This window comes from Numida meleagris, chromosome 1, assembly GCF_002078875.1.
Source record: "Numida meleagris isolate 19003 breed g44 Domestic line chromosome 1, NumMel1.0, whole genome shotgun sequence".
In the NCBI taxonomy this organism is placed as follows: Eukaryota; Metazoa; Chordata; class Aves; order Galliformes; family Numididae; genus Numida; species Numida meleagris.
The window spans coordinates 119112478-119130550 of record NC_034409.1 but is presented as its reverse complement, the minus strand read 5'-3'; the positions used below and the strand labels follow the sequence as shown (position 1 = coordinate 119130550).

At 39.5% G+C, this 18073-nt stretch overlaps 1 protein-coding gene across 3 annotated transcripts in view; it reads left to right on the top strand.

Annotated features, from left to right (window-relative positions):
* The window catches only part of REPS2 (RALBP1 associated Eps domain containing 2), a 101462-nt gene that overhangs the window by 54117 nt on the left and 29272 nt on the right, over positions 1-18073 (top strand). For all 3 annotated transcript variants that reach the window (XR_002442535.1, XM_021409633.1, XM_021409625.1), the window contains exons 11-13: positions 1728-1793; positions 6089-6131; positions 8039-8175. Coding sequence is in view for 2 of the 3 variants with exons in the window: in XM_021409633.1 (XP_021265308.1) it covers positions 1728-1793; positions 6089-6131; positions 8039-8175 (246 nt within the window). In the remaining variant the exon portion in view is untranslated. The remainder of the gene's footprint in view (positions 1-1727; positions 1794-6088; positions 6132-8038; positions 8176-18073) is intronic.

Below are 18073 nucleotides of genomic sequence, written 5' to 3'. Positions count from 1 at the left end.
TTACCTTTTTGCAGGAAATAGCAACATTTCAAAATCAGTTTTTATTCTGAATATAAAAAAAAAAAGCCAACAACCTAACAGAAAACAACCACAACCCTTTATTTTCTTGTGAAACAAACATTTTGGAGAAACTGGAAAATACTTGATTTGTTTATGTCATCTGAAATCTGGGAGCAAGCCATGTGAAATTGAAGATTATTTTTTCTTTTTCACTCAGCAGCTACTAAGGCTTCCAGAATCAGCCCTGGACCATAGCATGGTCATTGCCTTTTATATTCTCTGTCCCTGACCTTTCAAGGTTCTCACTTGCTGTCCTTGTCCCCCAGAAATGAAACATCTGTGGGTATTTTCTTGCCTGATTCTCAGAGCTGTGGATAATACATTTATTAAAAAAAAAAGGAAAAAAAAGAAGTAGATCTTGACTTCGCAGCTGTCCACATCAGAGCCTTGAGACCAGGTTGTCCACATTCTTGAATGACATTCTAAAACAGGTGTGACCGAGTTTGGCAGATTTCTTGTATTCCTTGGTCAAAGAAAAGTTGTCAAAACTGATGTGTGTTTGTAAAACATTTGGATAAGTCATTGTATTCCAAGAAACTCATGTTTTGTCAATGATGTCTGTTACACTGTAAAGATCATAATGCGTAAGAGCAGGACTTGAACCATAAAGGTTATTGCTTTCAAACATCCAGGGAAGATCTAACTTTTACTTGATGAATTTGTTTTCTTCCATGATAGGTGAAGAACTTGTTCTTTGTTCTGGGCAGGTGACATGTTAAGTCAGATAGGAAGCTACTCCAATTCATGTGGTCCTTCATGGCTGAGGGTTTGCTGTATTTATGACAGAGGTTCCTACCTTGTCAGCCAAAGAACAAATGCTCTCTCATTCTACCATTTATTGCTATTCCAGCAAATGAAAGAACAGATTGCTTTCCTGGCTGAGTAGTTGTTCCCAGACATGAAGAGTCTGCAGTTCAGGACTGCAGGAGCAAATTTTCCTTCATTTTTGAAATAATACAAGTAAATTAGCTCCATTACAGTATCAGGTTATGATATAGTTAAGTGTGGAAATTGTGTGAATAGAACTCAATCTGAAAAGCAGACCTATCCCATGTTTTATTTGATAAAGACAGACAGAGATGAGAGATTTCATTAAAAGCGGTCGTTTATAATATAGTGTATTACATGCATTAAAATATGCTTCAGTGTATGAAGAACACTTGAGAAAGCAGTTAATAAAGGATGCATAGACATCGGTGAGAGAGGAATAAGCACAAAAAATTGTGGTTTCCTGAATCTTAATCCTGTCTCTATCAGTGCTATTTGTCATCACCTGGGACAAGGCTGGTAAGGCTTCAGTTGCCAAAAGCAGCTGTCTCTGATGTGCCCTGACTTTCTTGGTTTGTAGCTTCAGAGAGCTGAGTTCCAGCTCTGCCAGGTGTTGCTGGTGTCCTTCCTTTTAAGTATGCAGACATCAAGTCCTCAAGTTGAGGATTATTTGGCAAGTTGGGCACAGGACTTCTGTTCTTGACTTTTTTGGCTCCTAAGAGTGCTGTTTATGATGTTTGGTGTTCTGAGGCTGTTTTGCTATTGTTGGTTTCTTTTTATGTACGTTGAGCTTTATTAAGCATTCCAGCTGATACTGTTTTACTTGCTGCTTTGTCAGAGCTGATACCTAAAGATATGGCCTGTGCATATTTAAAATAATTTATTTTTTTTTTAACAAGCTCTTAAAGTAAGCACTGCTGTCAAAGCGATACCAAAGGAATTTCAGCACTTGACTGTGAAAACAGGTAAGAATGGCTACTAGTTGCATGAGTAATCTTAATTAGTGCTTCAGGATGTCTAAAGGTTCTCTTACTTTCTTCCGTTTGTTTTTTAGCATATATGTGTTCTTCCTGTGTTGGAAATATTTTGGACATAGTATTTTGAAAAGAATGTGAATTCTGTTATTTTTTTGTACTACAAATGAAATGCAATAGCATCTTATTGATAAAAGCTCTTCTCAAGTGTCAAACAAGTATGTAATGTTTCAGTAACTATGTAACTATTCTGAAATGACATTTTTTTTTTTTTTTTTGCGATAAAACAGCATTCACATTTTCTATCAGGAAGTTTAGGGGTAGATAGCCTTTTGGCACTTAGAGTACCAGCACAAGCTTTTGATTCTGGGGCTTTTCTCTTGCAAATCCACCTATGATTTTTTTTTCTCCAACTCTGATATAACCTCCTTGTTCCTGTAATACTGGAAAATTTTAATTTTGGAATGACATCATGAAAATTGTGTAGTTGCTCCAGAAACTTTCTGTGCATTTGGTTCACTTCTTCAGGTCTCCCTTGCACGCCCCTCTGTTAGCCTCTTTCCTAGAGTGGTAATAATGTTGGACATGTCCCAATGAAATTAAAATCTGGACCTTCTTTCTTTTCCCTCTGAATAAACATTTTTACTCATGAAGATATCCTTGATTAAGAAAACTGACTCCAAATGTCTGTCACAGCAGTTTTGTCTCACAGCTAGATTTATTCGTGGCTGCTCAACAGCTGCATGCTTCATTTCCCAACTCTTTCTTTTTTTTTTCCCTGCCCCTTTTTTTTCCCTGGCTTCTTCCCAGACACTTGGCAGCTACCAGATGTCCTATCAGCTCTTGTTCTTAGAGTCACAGAATCATTAAGGTTGGGAAAGACCACTAAGATCACCTAGTCCAAGAGTCAACAATTGCTGCTTCTCCTACACAGACAGACAGACATACTCTGTGTGCTCCCATCTGAAGGGAAAAGGAGGTCTGTTCAAAAACTCAGTTCTGTTCTCCCTAGTCCCTGCGCTCCACATTTTGCCCAGGGGCATCCCAAGAAGAGGAGGCTCAGGGGTGACCTTATCGCTCTCTACAACTACCTGAAGGGAGGTTGTAGTGAGCTGGGGGTCACCCTCTTCTCCCAGGTAACAATAGGACAAGAGGGAATGGCCTCAAGTTGCATCAGGGGAGATTCAGGTTGAACGTTAGGAAACACTTTTTCTCCAAGAGAGTGGTCAGGCAATGGAATGCTCGGGGAGGTGGTGGAGTCACCAACCCTGGAGGTGTTCATAAAACGTTTAGATGTTTCACTGAGGGACATGGTTAGGGGGGAATGTTGTTGGTAGGTGGATGGTTGGACTGGATGATCTTAGAGGTCTCTTCCAACCTTGGTGATTCTATGATTCAAGGAGTTTTATTTTCACTTCAGCAATTCCATCTTTGGTATGGTTAGGAAAAATAAAACATTGTCACTTGCACATCACCATTGCCACTATCATTTTTTACCTTGTGTCTTGCATCTCCTCCTGCTCCTTTGGCAGTCCTGCTGGTTTTACTTACCAAGGGAGGCGGTGTAAAAACTTTACATGCTCAGCATCTCTGAAAGTCTGTCCATTTTATTTAGGCTGCCGAGTGTAAGATCATCATTGGCCTTGGACTTTTAGAGGATTAAGGGATCAAATTTGTGAATGTTTAAATTTCTGTCTAGGTCACCAATAAGAGATAATAGATGAGTCACTGCAGGTGATTCAAACTAATAGAGAAATTTTGTTTTGTTTTCCTTATCAGTGTAGCATGTTTGCACCTTTTATAACACAGCTTTCCACTTAAGTCTCAATCCCATAAAGCAGGGAGACCCCAGTTGTCCATTAGTCTACAGCCAGAAGTTATGGAGTCTGCATAATTAGAAAAGTTAAAATGAAGTTGATCTGGGAGAGGGGCTGGAAGCAGTTAAACACCCAGAAAGGGAACCTTCACACTCTCCTGTGGTTTGGGTGAATAAGTAAGTTCACCATCATTGACTATTTTAATTGGTCCAGACCAGGCTGTTGAGTTCATCGGGCTTTGCTAATCCAGGAATCATACAAACTTTTAAATAATAAATGTAATCAATATACTCAACAACTTCAATTTTATCTTCGTTTCATGTTAGTTAAGTTTATTTATTCTTAGTAATAGAAACACGGAAAACTCATGAGCCGGGTAAATATTTTTATATCATCTTGAATGATTATGTTGTATATGTGTGCAAACCTACACCTCACACATGAAGTATGCGCAGAGTGAGAGCACCACAGTGCCAGCACACTGCACAGAAATGCTGCCACATTGTTGTTTGCATACCCTAATAATGAACTATCTGTTTTATAAGAGTTTGTGTATTGTTCTTCACCTTATGGAAGATTCACACTTAGGCTAGGTCTGGGTATTGTGTAACTGCAGGCTTGAATTTCCTGATTTTCAGAAGCTTAAAAGAAAATCCTTGGCAGTAGTATTATGTTGCTATATTTTTTTTATTTGCAGTCTTTTCAGGTCTCTCTCTTCCTTTTGTGTTTCTCTACCTCAACAAGATGTCCTCAAGGACAGATAAAATGTCAATTTTACCTGTCGTTTTTTCAGAAGAAAGGCTTTTTTTTTTTTCCTAAAAGAAATATGAACAGAATTACTGACTCCTTAAAAGAAGGAAAATTGGATGGTTCTTAAGCATGGCTTAGCTTGGAGAGGATTTACATTTCCTATTTCTAAATGGCGTATATTTAATAATTGTGCATGTAATTTAATAATCAGCAATTACACTATTTTGAAAAATTGGGTCATATGGCTGTAGAGAGGCGGTTTCTAAAGTCGTATTCTCAGGAAGTTTGACACAGAGAGAGCGAGATTATCACCACTGCATATTTTAATAGTAATTCCCTCTCTCTGCTTTAGTTGCTTTTATAAAAGTTTGTTGCAGAGAAACCTGGAATGACTGTGAGCCAGTTTGCTGGTCACAATAATCTGCTAGAACTTGGTTTATAAGTGTTTTTTTGTATCTCTGCCAGCTGCATTTGGGTTTATTCCATCCAAAGCACCAACTATCGCTGCGTGACCCTGAAAGCCGTTTCTTTTGTTAAGAAATAGCATGTGGCTGTACATGTGGCATATGCTGTTTGTTGTGCTCTGTATGGCTAAAGCCTCCTGTGTAAGGCCTATGCAGGGACACAAAGCGAGCCATTAAAAGGTCCGTATTTGCCAGCTGCTACCACAGAGAGCTCCTGCTCTGTTTGGGAGAATCTCTTGTATTCTCAGGCAGTGCTATACAGCAGCTGACAATAAATGTCTCACATGGATGCAGGCATATATCTGAAGGAAGCTGAAGCTCTGAGAATTTTTTTCCCTATCCTCCTTGCTTCTCTGAAGTGTTGTACCTTGATTAGCAGAACAATGGGGAAATACAAAGATTCACTTTGTAAGTGCATTGAGATCACTCATGCTGCTGCAATACCTGGAGGATATCTCAGTGGGCTGAATTTGAAAGCAATCACAAAGATATATTTTCTCAATATTACTTTATGTTAGTGAGGAGAGCAACAGCAAAGTCTTGTAAAGAGTATGTACACTGAGGAACAGCCTCAAGGAATTTCCCAGAGAAGGTAACTCAGCACTGTTTTCCTATTGCATAAAATCTGGAGGTGGCAGGATATTCAGAATTCACCCAAATGAAAGAAGCAGATTTTTACATTGATAGAAATGTTTTTGACCAACACTTAGCTTGTAAAACTTTCTATTGTTCCTTAAAATGCCTTTCTTAAAATGCCATGCCTTTGCCATGTCAAAGTAACTTCAACCTGATGTATTAAAAATTGCTATGGGTGACAAGAGCACGGACTTCTATACTAATTAGTTGAAGTATTTAGGAAGGACATTAATGTTTGTACTCTGGAATTTGGGACAACGTATAGACATCTGGACCAGGATAAAGGTATTTACTGTGGAATGTTTGTTATTGCTGTGTTGCTTGCCAGCTCTCCTTTGTCATGGCTGCCTCCAGGACTGCTGATCAGAGCTGTCAGACCCATAGCTTCCTCTGCTCTGTGACAGCCAAATCAGAAGATGAAGTTCTGACTATGCTTGGGCTTTTGAATTTTTAGAACATTGACACATTACAGAAACAAAGGAAAAGGAGAAGCAAAAACAGATCACGTGGGATGAGCAAGCTCTCACATCCACGTTTGCAAATCTCAAATGCACACTGATCTCACAGCTCTTATTTAACATATTATGTGCTAGCAGTTCTTTTTTCTTTTCTCTTTCAGCTGCTCAGGAACCTAGTGCACTTAAAGCCAGACCCAGATCCAGGTACCACTTTCATTTCTGTTTCAGGATAAGATATACGCTGCTCTGGTGTTATATGCAAGATGTGTTAATGGGTGTTGCCATGTAAGCTGCAGACCCCAGGAGCACTGCATTGCGCCCTGCGCTCTCTGCTCATAAGGCCCTGGCAGTTCTGCTAGGCCACCTCCTTGGGGTGCTAGCTGCCTCCAGCCCTGCCAAATGGGGCTTTGGCAGCATGGCAGGAGCCCCCCTGGCTCTGGGAAAGGCTCAGTGCTGTCCTGCTGTTAAACCTGGCATGGTCGCTGTGCGCAGATGCAGTGCTGGTGCCTCAGCTCTCATGTGTGAGTGAGTGCATCCTTTAGTTGCTATGTGCATGCATGCCTGTGGCTGGTCAGTGCGTGGTGGAAGCTCTTAACTGAGCACTAGAAATGCCACCTGCTGGATTTAGATATTCTATGGAAACGGGACGCATGTGGCAGGAGTTACTGTGTATAAGCAGATTATGTATTGGTTTTGGCTCTTCTGTTGGACTGCCATATCATGCATTCACCTTAAAACTTTTCTTTCGTGGTTCGTCAGAGGGCTTCAATTCTTTTTCTGTACTTTCTGAAAGTGTAGTCACGAGTTCCCTCCTTATAGGCTTGTCGAAGTTTGCTAATAAGAGAAGACCAGCTCTCCATATAATGAATTGAGATGGAAATCCCCTGTTCTTAGAGACTCCATCCAGAAAGGCTGAACCACCTTGGATGCCATTTTTCTGCTGACAGCCATTTTTGCTTTCATACTGTTAAATTCTCTTGCTCTGTCACTGAATCATAGAATGTAAATATGAAAAAAACCCATAAAACTATTTTATGCAAAATTCATGTAAAAGTTCTTCAAACAGAAAATGCATAAAATTGCAAATGCTTAAATAAGTTTGAAAAAAGCCACTTGAACTTGAGTGCTGCCGCATATGACTGTCTCACATCTGACTTTATGTCACTGCTTCAGTGCAGAAGTTGGACTGGACAACCCCAGGCACGTTCTTGCTTCCAGCCCAGCAGCCTGGCTTTTTAGCACGAGGTGCTGAGGTCTGCCTGCTGGAAGCAGAGATTCATTGTCACAGGGCTCTGTGTTGGCACTGCTGCGACAGGCATGTTTTTACCTAGTAGCTATTAAAAAACCTTTCCTAGTTATTTCAGGGGGTTTGGGTTAGGTCTTAAATGATAATGACATGGAATTCAATGCTCTAGCAAGACAAAAACTTCATTATCAGCAGAGGTTTTTGTGTCACATGTAAATTTTTAAGCAATTACAGCTTTCACTCTTGTATTTATTAAAGTTTACATCAGAAACAAGATCAGCATTGCCAACTGTCTGTCCCACTAAATAGCTGTGTTCTAACAACAGCCTGCTTGGCAAGAAAAGATCCGTTTCCCATTAGTGGGAGTTATTTCTGTTCTACTCAAATATGGTTTTGGTCTTGCCAGTCATACATAATGTATTACAGTATGTATAACATCTCACATTGTCAATGCTCATTTTGAACAAAGCTCTTGATCATGCAGAAAAACTGGTAACTACAACAACTGAAAAATATTGGACACTATTCAGCAAAATCAGAGCTCTTACCAAATGCACTGCATTGGGATTACATGATATGGACTCATCTGGAATGGCCTAGAAGGGTGTAGTGAGACATGTGCTTGACCAATCTGGATTGCTTTGGATCCATTCAGTTTTTCTGGATTTTGTGGAATTTGGTGACTGTTTACTATGAAGAAAAATATTCTGGTAGTTGGAGTACTGTAAATTACAGAGCAAGGAACTTCCACCATGAACTCAAGTTCTGGTCAGTGTATTTTTAGATACTAGTCATTGTAATTTTTTAAAATGATATCTGAAATAAAATATTTTCTGCTTTTTTTTTTTTAACTGTTCTTCCTTAGGTCTTATTCTAGCACATCCATAGAAGATGCCATGAAAAAGGGAGAAGAGCCCCCTACTCCACCTCCAAGGCCACAGAAATCACATTCCAGAGCTTCCTCATTGGATCTGAACAAAATATTTCAACAAAACACACAAGGTGAAGTTTGCTTTCTTTCCTTCTTTTGAGACCATTTAGGTTAGTTGCATATTTGGCAAATTTATCTATTTTCACAGACGTTTGACAATACGTGCATATGCTTTCTGTGCTATAGACAGTAATATATAACAGAAGAACTAGAGCTTTATAACATTACATCACCAATAAGGGGGGAAAATTGCTCTATTGCTATAATTAAGGTGATTATAATGTTTTCTGGCACAATAATGAGAAACTTAACATATGGTAGTCTGTCATCACTAACTGTTTATAACTAGTCCGGCTGCTTAGACCGTTCTCATTAGTAACTACAATCCATTTGATTTTTATTACTATTTATTATTTGTAGCTCAGAAGCAGGAGGAAAACCTTGAATGTTTAAGCCAGGAGAAAGTGAAATTTGTTGTGTGCAAACATTTTTGACGTTAAAGTCTTCCATATGTATACAGGCAATCAGAAACCATTCTTTGACTAAACAGAAAGGGTAATTTTTTTTGACGTGGATGCATGTTGAGGGGAGAGAAAGATGTAGCTGGAGGGAAATGAAAGCAAATCATACTCCAGCACTTTAATATTGAAGCATTGCTTTTGCATTGCACAGCAAGTGGTGAAAAGAGGAGCTGTTTGTTCAGGAGAGCAGGCACCCAGCGCTGCTGAGCTCTGGCAGTGTCCTTGAACTGGGCCAGAGGTTTATGCAGCACACACCAATCATCTGCCTCAAGGACTAGGTTAAACATGGTCATGTTTATGCTTCATAGGAAAGCCAAGGTCTAACTGTGTCAAGGAATGTTTTAACTGGGTTCTCTAATGTGGTTGTTGGAGTAGGAAAAAAAAAGAGTTTTGCCTATTGCTGCATCAGACTTTTTTTGTGCAAACATCAGACAGAACTCAGGAGTCCTGTTATGCGTGCCCAACCCTGAAACTCACCAGCAGTAAACAAATTTTGTTTTGTCCTTACACAGTGAAGCAATTCCCGATCTTTGACTGTGGTTCCTGTTCAGGGATCTGTTGCCCATAATTTTGATTTCAGTATACATAAAAAAAATATATATCGTGAAAACAAATGGAGCCAAGTATGCATTTTATAAGGCAGCAAATCTTCTCAGAATCCAGATAAAATGCGTAACTGCAAGGGAGTTAACTTGGATTTAAGTTTCTCTTGGAACACAAATGAAAAGAGAATGTAAATTATCTAAAAAATTGTTCTGTGAATGAAAAGTAACATCTTGCTTTGAAATAGATCTTCTTGAAAGTCACCGTTACTTTTGAAGTAGAATAATGATTTCTTCTGGGCAACTTAACAAACTGGAAGTGTTATAGAATATGAGTAAAGGAAAGGATAACTCTCTTTGATAGATTTTGGATGGCTTCATCACTGGAAATGGGACCAATAGCTAAGGATAGGCAATTTTTTGTTTAGAAAAGAAAAGAGCAAAAAAAAAAAATCCCTCCAAAAGTACGTACTTTTGTTATCCAAAGCTATTCATTATGCTTAGTTCAAGTTTACAGATATGTATAACTGGAAAGAGAATTGGCTCTAGGTTGACAAAACCTGAAATATAGTGTGCTACCAAATTGCGGAAATGTGAAAGGTCTCCCAGAGGTTCAGCTTCCTCCTTTGACTGCAGGGTCTTGGCCTGTAATTTTTTGCTGTCTTGGATGTGCCCTAGTGATAATGCTAAATGTTTGGGGTGGTTGTCTTTCAATCGCTTCTAATGGAGCTCTTCTATTTTCTGCCCAAAATGTAAATACTCATTGTGAAAGAATATGGAGAAGTTTGTAGCCTTTGAGGATTTAAGGAAGAATTTGTTAAACAATGTATAGTCCTAGGATATAGGATTCCATTTCAAATAAATTTGCGTTACCAGTAGGGAATTAAATCAGACCATCCCAACACACCCAGATACCATGGTACATTTACCTTGCTTTGCTCTCATTAAAAATGGCTGCATTGAAAGTAGTGTTTTCAGTTCTTTGTTCTATGACGAAACATGAGCACACAATTTTCTGTTGTTAAGCCCTGAATGTCTGCTGTTCTGTAACATCCTATTGATAATAAGACTTCATGCAGATGCTTTCTCTTTTCCTTCTCTTGTTTTGACCACTGCCCTTTCTTTCTTCTTTCCCTGTTGGATTTGCCTTTCATTAGAAATTCCAGTCTCATCATTTTGTGTATTCAGATACCTTAGTCATCTAAAGACAGTTCTTCATAGAGTGGTCAATTTTTAGGAGCCAAATGCTTTAAAAAAGAGAATTTTTAAAAGAAATGAAGAGCTGTCAGCTTAAACCCAAAAGCCCTGGAAGGGCAAGTGGCATGCGGACACGTGTCAAGTAAGTTGCAGACACTTGTATAGTAACAAGCTGTATTTCTATTTCTGCTGACAGAATAAAGCATGATGTTAGAATAGTTTCCATGTGCAATTGGAAGATGCAATTACAGATTTTCAATATAGGTGATGTGATGGCAGTGTACTATTTTAAGTTTCTTGGTGATTGGGATAATACACGCTGGTATAAATATCAAACTTGATGTGTGTCTACCTGCAGGCTACTTAATTACTTTCCTAGTGTTCTCTTGACTGAATGTTTTGTTTTCTCCTTATCTTCCTTCCTAGGTTTTCAAAAACAGTCTCATTGCTACAGCTGAACCACAAAAATTAGCAGCTAGAATTTGTATGGCTGGAAGGCCATCCCTTCTAGAGCCATTGTGTTGCCTAGTGTCAGTACAGAAAGACAGACACTATAATCTGCCGTTTTAATAGCTTTCATCTAATCACATCCTATGTGATTAGAATAATTCCATTCTGGTGCATTAGTTTTTGTCCTACTAATTCTTGTTCAGAACTAATCCTGATTGTGCGAGTCTGGTGAATAATCTGCTCCTGTATGAGCGCTCAGTAGCATTAACTTTTATTTTCAGTTCCTCATTGGTTGTATTAGTCTTGGGTATCACTTCTCACATTGTAAAGCCATCAGTGGTTTGGAACATTATTTGGTGTATTTCATTTCTAAAGGGCAGAAAAAGAAAAATCTCTTTTCTTCAGGTAAATTCAACCAGTGACTATGGCAGACCTCTGTTTGTTTTGATTTTCACAAAATCATAGAATAGTTTGAGTGGTAAATGTCCCTTAAAGTTCATGTAGTCCAGCCCCTGCAATGAACAGGGACACCTACAGCCACAGCAGGGTGCTCAGAGCCCCATCCAGCCTGACCTTGAATGTCCCCAGGGACAATGCATCCACCACCTCTCTGGGCAACCTATTCCTCACCACCCTTATTATGGTAAAAAACTTCTTGCTTATGTCCAGTCTTAACCTCCTTTTTTTCTGTTTGAAACCGTTTCCCCTTGTCCTATCACCATAGACCCTGCTAAAGAGTCTGTCACCTTCTTTCTTACAGTCCCCTTTAGATACTGAAAAGCCACTGTTAGGTCTTCCTGGAGCCTTCTCTTCTCCGGGCTGAACAGCCCCAGCTCTCTCAGCCTGTCCTCACAGGGGACATGTTCCATCCCTTGGGTCATTTTTATGGTTTTTTTTCTGTCACTGCATGTGCTATATCATGTTTTCCACCCATCTTAGGATAACCTTTTCCTGGCAAATAGAGAACATGGAACATTTGTCATGTTGGCTGGGATGTCCAACAGTGCACTAGCCATGGAAGCTGCTTTAAAATTGTTGAATTTGGATGTAGTTGCACTTGAAGGAGGAGCCTTCATTCATATGTTGTGTCTGCATTCCTCTGGAACACTATAGCTACTGTTAACCATGAAAAGCTTAAAAACCAAAAGAACTTACTGAAAGACCCCACCTTCTGCTGTCAGCTGTGGGGACACCAAAGAGGAAGTCTGGGCCATGAGCACTGCTGGAACACACAGAAAGAGCTAACTTTTCAGATTTCCTATAATTATTGAACAGCTCTAGACAGGCATTTTACAATACAGTACAAGAGTATTTTTGTGTTTGTGTGTGGATGTGCAAAAAAAAGTGTGTGTATCTATATGTATAATGTCTATCTGTATAAAATATCTTCTATTTCCGTTCATTGAGCCCATGAGTAAAGATGACATTATAATTTTGGAAGACACCATAGATGTGGCAAGCTATACAGATGCATTTTGTCATTTACTGAGCTGTTTTTCTCAGACACAAAAACATAAGAATGATTCATTGGGTTATATGGCATGCTTGAAAAAATATTAATAATAAGAATACTAAGGCTGTTACCATATGGTAATATACCATATGTTAAAGAAACCTCACAAAGTTCAACACTGGGGTTATAAAGTGCTGGCATCAGAGAAGCATCTTGCCTACTGCAGAGCTGATTTTTTCCCCCCAAAGCTGTCATAGGATGTCCCTGTTTTTGGCTTATCTTTGCAGGGTGGTGTGTTTTCTCAAGCACTGCACAAACAAGTTGTTACAGTTAGTCTCAATATCTTAAAGGAGAGGATTTTCAAACCCCACTGGTCCCTGAAGAGTTTTGCCCACAGTATCTGCATAAGGCTGTTAGTGTATTTAAATAGAGGAAGGTCATTGTGAACCAGTCCATCCTGTGAGCACACATGAGAATTTCTGTTAAGACATGTTAGGAGACAGAAAACTTTTTTTTTGCGGTGTAGCTTTTGTGTTAGCATCTGACAGAAATTTAGTACAGCTAGATTCTCAATGTATTTCTTCTTATTCAATATATAATCTCTGGCATTTGGCCTGTGTACATATGAAGAAAATATTTGGCTGGGTTTAGTGCATTCCTGGAAAGACAACAGCAGGTTTTAAGCACACACAAAAAATGACAGTTTAAATATATGCGTGACCTGGTTTACATCTTCATTTCTCTGCTAGCCTGCTGTCTAGCCAGATGCAAGGCAAGAGATTCTAGCGTAAGCCCTGAGAGCCTGTGGCCAGCAAAGCTTTTCTGCGCTGTGTACAGAGGTATCTGCAGCATCAGCTCCTCTTGTGACTCCTCATGCCCCAGCACTGGGGTGAGGGAACAGGCACTGGGGGAGCCCAGCAGAAAGCCAGGGTTTGACTTGGACTGGGGAGGGTCCTGTCTTAGAACTGAAAAACACATCTGCTATCTTCCAGCATTTTCTTTGATTACATTTGCTGCCTGCAAGAGCTACAATTGGGCAATTGTAGCAGTCAGGGGCTTGTTAAATTGATACTGATGCTTCTGAAATACAATTAAATTCATCTAGTATAGAAGAGGTTTTGTTTCCCACTTAGTTTCATTTCTGAAGTGCATAACTTCTTTTAATTATCAGTTCTGTAGAACAAAGGATATTTGTTTGGAAAAGAGTATTTGCTTTGATGGAACAACATAGTTGTCATAGGCGATGTAGTTTCATGCTGATATGGAAGCAGATTGAATGTCTCTCTTTAAGTCATCAAAACAGCCCTGTAAGTATTTACAAATGAATTTTATACTGAACATTTTCAGTGCTCTTCTGTGCTTGTGAACCTCCTGTCCTGCTGGGGCTGCCCCTGTGGTGAGGAACATGAGGAGTGCAGGTGCCATTTTGCTCAGACCTGTAAGCAAACCCTCAGTGTAACTTGGGGTTGCTCCGTGGGGGATGTGAGCTTCAGCCTGTAACATGGGGGCAGTTTTATTTCTTTCTCTCCTTCAAAATGCGAGATTTAAAACACCACACTGAGTTAGGAAGGGAGGAACAGGCTAGAGTTTTACCAGAAGTACAGCGTGGATTATGTTTTCGTTGAATCATAGAATGGTTTGAGTTGGAAGGGACCCTTAAACGCCATCTAGTCCAACTCCCCTGCAGTGAACAGGGACACCTACAGCCACATCAGGGTGCTCAGAGGCCCATCCAGCCTCACCATGCATGTCTCCTAGGGACGCACCCCCAGGTAGGTTTTCCTTCCTACAGCCACATCTGTAACCACTGCCTGCCTTGGCTGGACTTGTTATGGCTGCCAAAGAAGAAAATGTCCCCTCTGCTCCCAGTGTAGTTGTCTCCCTCCTGTAATAAGGGAACAGATTTATTGGTGTGTGTCAGCATTCCCGTGTCCCCACGTCACATCTCTGTTCCTTCATATCTGCCATTCCTGCACAGTGTAAAATGGTACTTTTATTGTATGACTCAGTTGATAAGTAGTGCCAGAGGACTTGCGATCAGCACCACATTTTATCCTTTTTTTCATGCCTTTGAAGAGCAAGAGTCCTCTTTTGGGTGATTGTTACTTCCTTGAGCCCTCCTTACTTCGTTCAACTAGCACAACCTTTCCTTGAATGTATGGGCTTGGGAATGTTTGTTTTCTGTGTGAAGATTTCTGAATAGTAGAGGTCTGTTGAGATGTCTTTGTTTTTTTCATATTTGCATGTCCACAGCCAAATTTTTTGTATTTCTGTTTTTAGTCCAGGTATCAAATAAAATACGTATGTGTTTGTGTAGGAGAGAGGACTTGGAGAACTGAGTGCTGCTGTACTGTCATACAATAGAAGCCGGATGGAGTAGTTACTCTATAATAGCATTTGCAGCTGTTTTCAGTTACATCGTATTACTAGCTCAGAGAACAAGTGAGGGTAATTTTCTCTTTTGAGTTCATGGAACTGGGTAATAAAACACTTGCCAAAGTTAACCTAGATATATATGGTTATTGCATTATCTTCTGTATTATTTATGCATATTTATGTTTTCTAGGAAATACCTGTATCTACTGAGGTTAGCTATCTGCAAGTCTTAGCTACCAAAGACAAACTTTTAAGGGATTAGGGAGCAGTATTGTTTGTGTTAACATAAATACTAGCTTTTGAATTAACATGTTGGTTCAAAATTGAAATGACAAGATGAATCTAGAATAGCCATGGTCTTTTTTTTGTTCTGAATTTAAATCACAGTGAATTTCAGTAAGTAATTACTTTAAATGACTTCTTCCTTTCATTGTGTTTGTATTTGTCTCAATTTAGTAAAATCCAACTACTACTCTGGTAATAAATAGGGAAGGATTTTACTCGTGCTGTAGAACTGTGCTATCTTGCATATCATTGTCTTGTATTTACTGAAAAATTAAGTCACAAAGATGGCAGTTCTGAGGGATTTTTTTTGAATAGCAATAATGGCAAATACTATCTGCAAAATATGCCCTTTGCTGAATATTGTTTGCACAGTATACAAGAGTTCTAATGCTGGCTTTATCAAGCTAAAAGTGCAGCGTTAAGTTAACATCTTTGTAAGGATTCTAGCAACAATTAATGTTTTTCTTTTTTTTCCACACATAAACCAAAGAGAACATAAAATTCAGCTGATATTCATGCTACTTTTTTTCAGGCACCGAACCCCACTGCAAAGAAAATATTGTGAAATGCTTTCTTAACATAAATGTTGCATTTATTTTTTCTCAAGTCGAGAGTAGCTTTTTTCTTTTGGGAATCAGCTCCTGATCTGTTTTTGAAGCTGCTGTTTCCTTCCAATCCTGTTCCCTTTCAGAATATATGTGATCACTGAACTGGGCTTATTCTGAATAAAATATGAATGTCTTCCCTCTGATTTGCATAGGAGAGTTTTATGCCTTTCAGCCTTTTAGAATTTTTTATGAAGGATATAAGTGTTTACAGCTATGAAGCTGATTTTTTTGCCCATCTAGAAAAGGATATATTCAGGATTGGATGGGCAGGAGGAAATAGTGAGGACATAAATGGATGAATGGTTATTAAATGATAATAATCTGGTGGGGTAACTTATTTTGCTATTTCTAGATTTTTAAATTTCTGTGTATATCTCTTAAGAGCTGAGTCCAGAGAGTACTACTGTGTAAACTGGGGCAAATCTTGCTGGCCTTTAAAGTCTGTTTATTGGCAGTTTGTGTATATTGAACCTTTTAAATGATTTTCCTCATTTTTCTAATCATAGCTCTTGTGTTTCTAGGATTGAGGAATATTTCATAGTGTGATTTCATTCTGTTGCAGTTGTTAAAAATAGGAAATATTTGGGTGAAATTTTAAACCCGAAAAGTGAAAGCTGTTAGGGCTGAAAAGTTCTTGACTGGCCCTACGAGCCTCACTGACCTTGGCTGAGTGATTTTCGTGGTGATTTTCGTGGTCCTGTTTGGCTCACTGTAGTCTTTGGGGAAAAAAAAAAAAAGAAAAGGAAAACCTCAAAAAACAAAACCCAAAAACCTGATCTATCCTAGAATAGCTTACAGTGTAGGTTAAACAGTTTTGCAAGAAAGGATCTCCTGTTTATTTCTCCTGTGGCAAAGGGGGGCAAGTTGCCTCCCTCGTAGGAAATACTTGGCAGATGCAGATTTCCTCCAAAATCTGAGGAGGGGCTCAGGGATGGTAGCCAGTAGCTTATTGCTCTCCCCAACTCCCACAGTTGTGGGTTGATCTCTTTTGGATGTGATCACAGGCAGCAGAAGCCGGTCACATCCCTCTAGAAGACTCCAGCAATCCCTCCGGGGTATCCTTGGGGTGAGGAACTCTGGCAGCGTGGATCTGTTGGAGCTCAGTGGAGAGACTCTGCCTCCCTGTGGGTGGAGAACGAAGCTAAATGGGAGGGAACGAGCAAAGTCATGAATAGTTCTGTTCATGGGGCAAGAGGGAGGGAGAAGTGGTCCCCAAACAGAAACATGAAGAAAAGGAATGAGTAGAGAAAACAGTAACTTGAAAATGGAGTGGTTTGTGGAAGAGGAGGGACAGATTATTAGAATGGATCCATGGACAAAAGCAGGTATTTCACTATCACCTTACTAGAACCCTTCAGTAAATTTAAATTACTAGTTACAGCTTTTAAGTTGTTTTTTTTTTTCTTCTTGCAACTTTCTGAAGACATATTAGTGAGAATTCATAAATCAAATCTCCTGAAAAAAGTTATCTCACGATCACTGTACTAAAGTACAGGAATGTAAATGAAGAAGGGGTGCAGCAGAGGATATCAGTGTTATATGATACCCAAGTATTCCAATTTCAATGAAAAAGAGGAAAGTTTTGTAAGACATAAGTAAACACGAATTGGATTTCAAGCTTAGACTCAGAACTTTTTTTCTGTGGTCTGCCTTTGGCAACAGAAGCAGGAAAAATACCTCAGACAAGTCTCCAGACTAGCCTCAGAGTGGAAGGGCAGAAATGCCAGCTTTCAAGCCACCCAGGCACCGAAGCAACTGGTGAGAACTCTTTCAGTATACTAATTCGTTCTGTTGGGTTATTTCTTAGAACTGATTCTGTACTGCAGATCATTTGCTTCCTGGCAAAATTAATTGGATGTTCTTCTGTTAAACTTGATCTGGGAGCTTAGCACCCTGAGGCTGCGTAAACTGACATAAATCTGCGATGCAGCCTCTCTCTCTTCCTTGACCTAACCATGGTGGTCATACTGTGCTGACCTGTGGCTTCCACCTGAAAACTGCCAAAAACACCAGTCAGAGGAACTCTATCAGATTATTTTCTCTCAATTTAAGTCCCAAGCTAGCTGCGGAAGGGGTGATCTTGTGGGAACAGAACAGAAACAAGAACTTGAACTTAAGTCCACTTGAACAAGGGCAGTCTGGACTTGGGATAAATTTAGTTGTTGTAGAGCTGCACCATCTGACAAACACAGGGCTTTTTTTTCTTTTGGGAATGCTACCTGAGGTAAGAGGAACAGCCAAACTGTGGGTTCCTTTTTGCTTGTGGGATAAAGGATGTATAGAGGATGTTTAGCAGCTGCAAGAACCAATTCAGGGTGAGCACAGCCTCCTTTGGTAGCACTAACTAGTTTCATTTTGGCTAGAAATATGCAAAATGGCCCTTGACCCAGGAAAACCACCCTTCATGGAAAAAGGGGACTGCTTATGTACACATTCAGCTCAGATGAGAAGGAGCGCATTATTTCACTCAGCAGCTTTAATTTGTCTGAGGTGATACCCAGAGTAAAGTGATAGACATTAAAAGCAGGAAGAAAGAC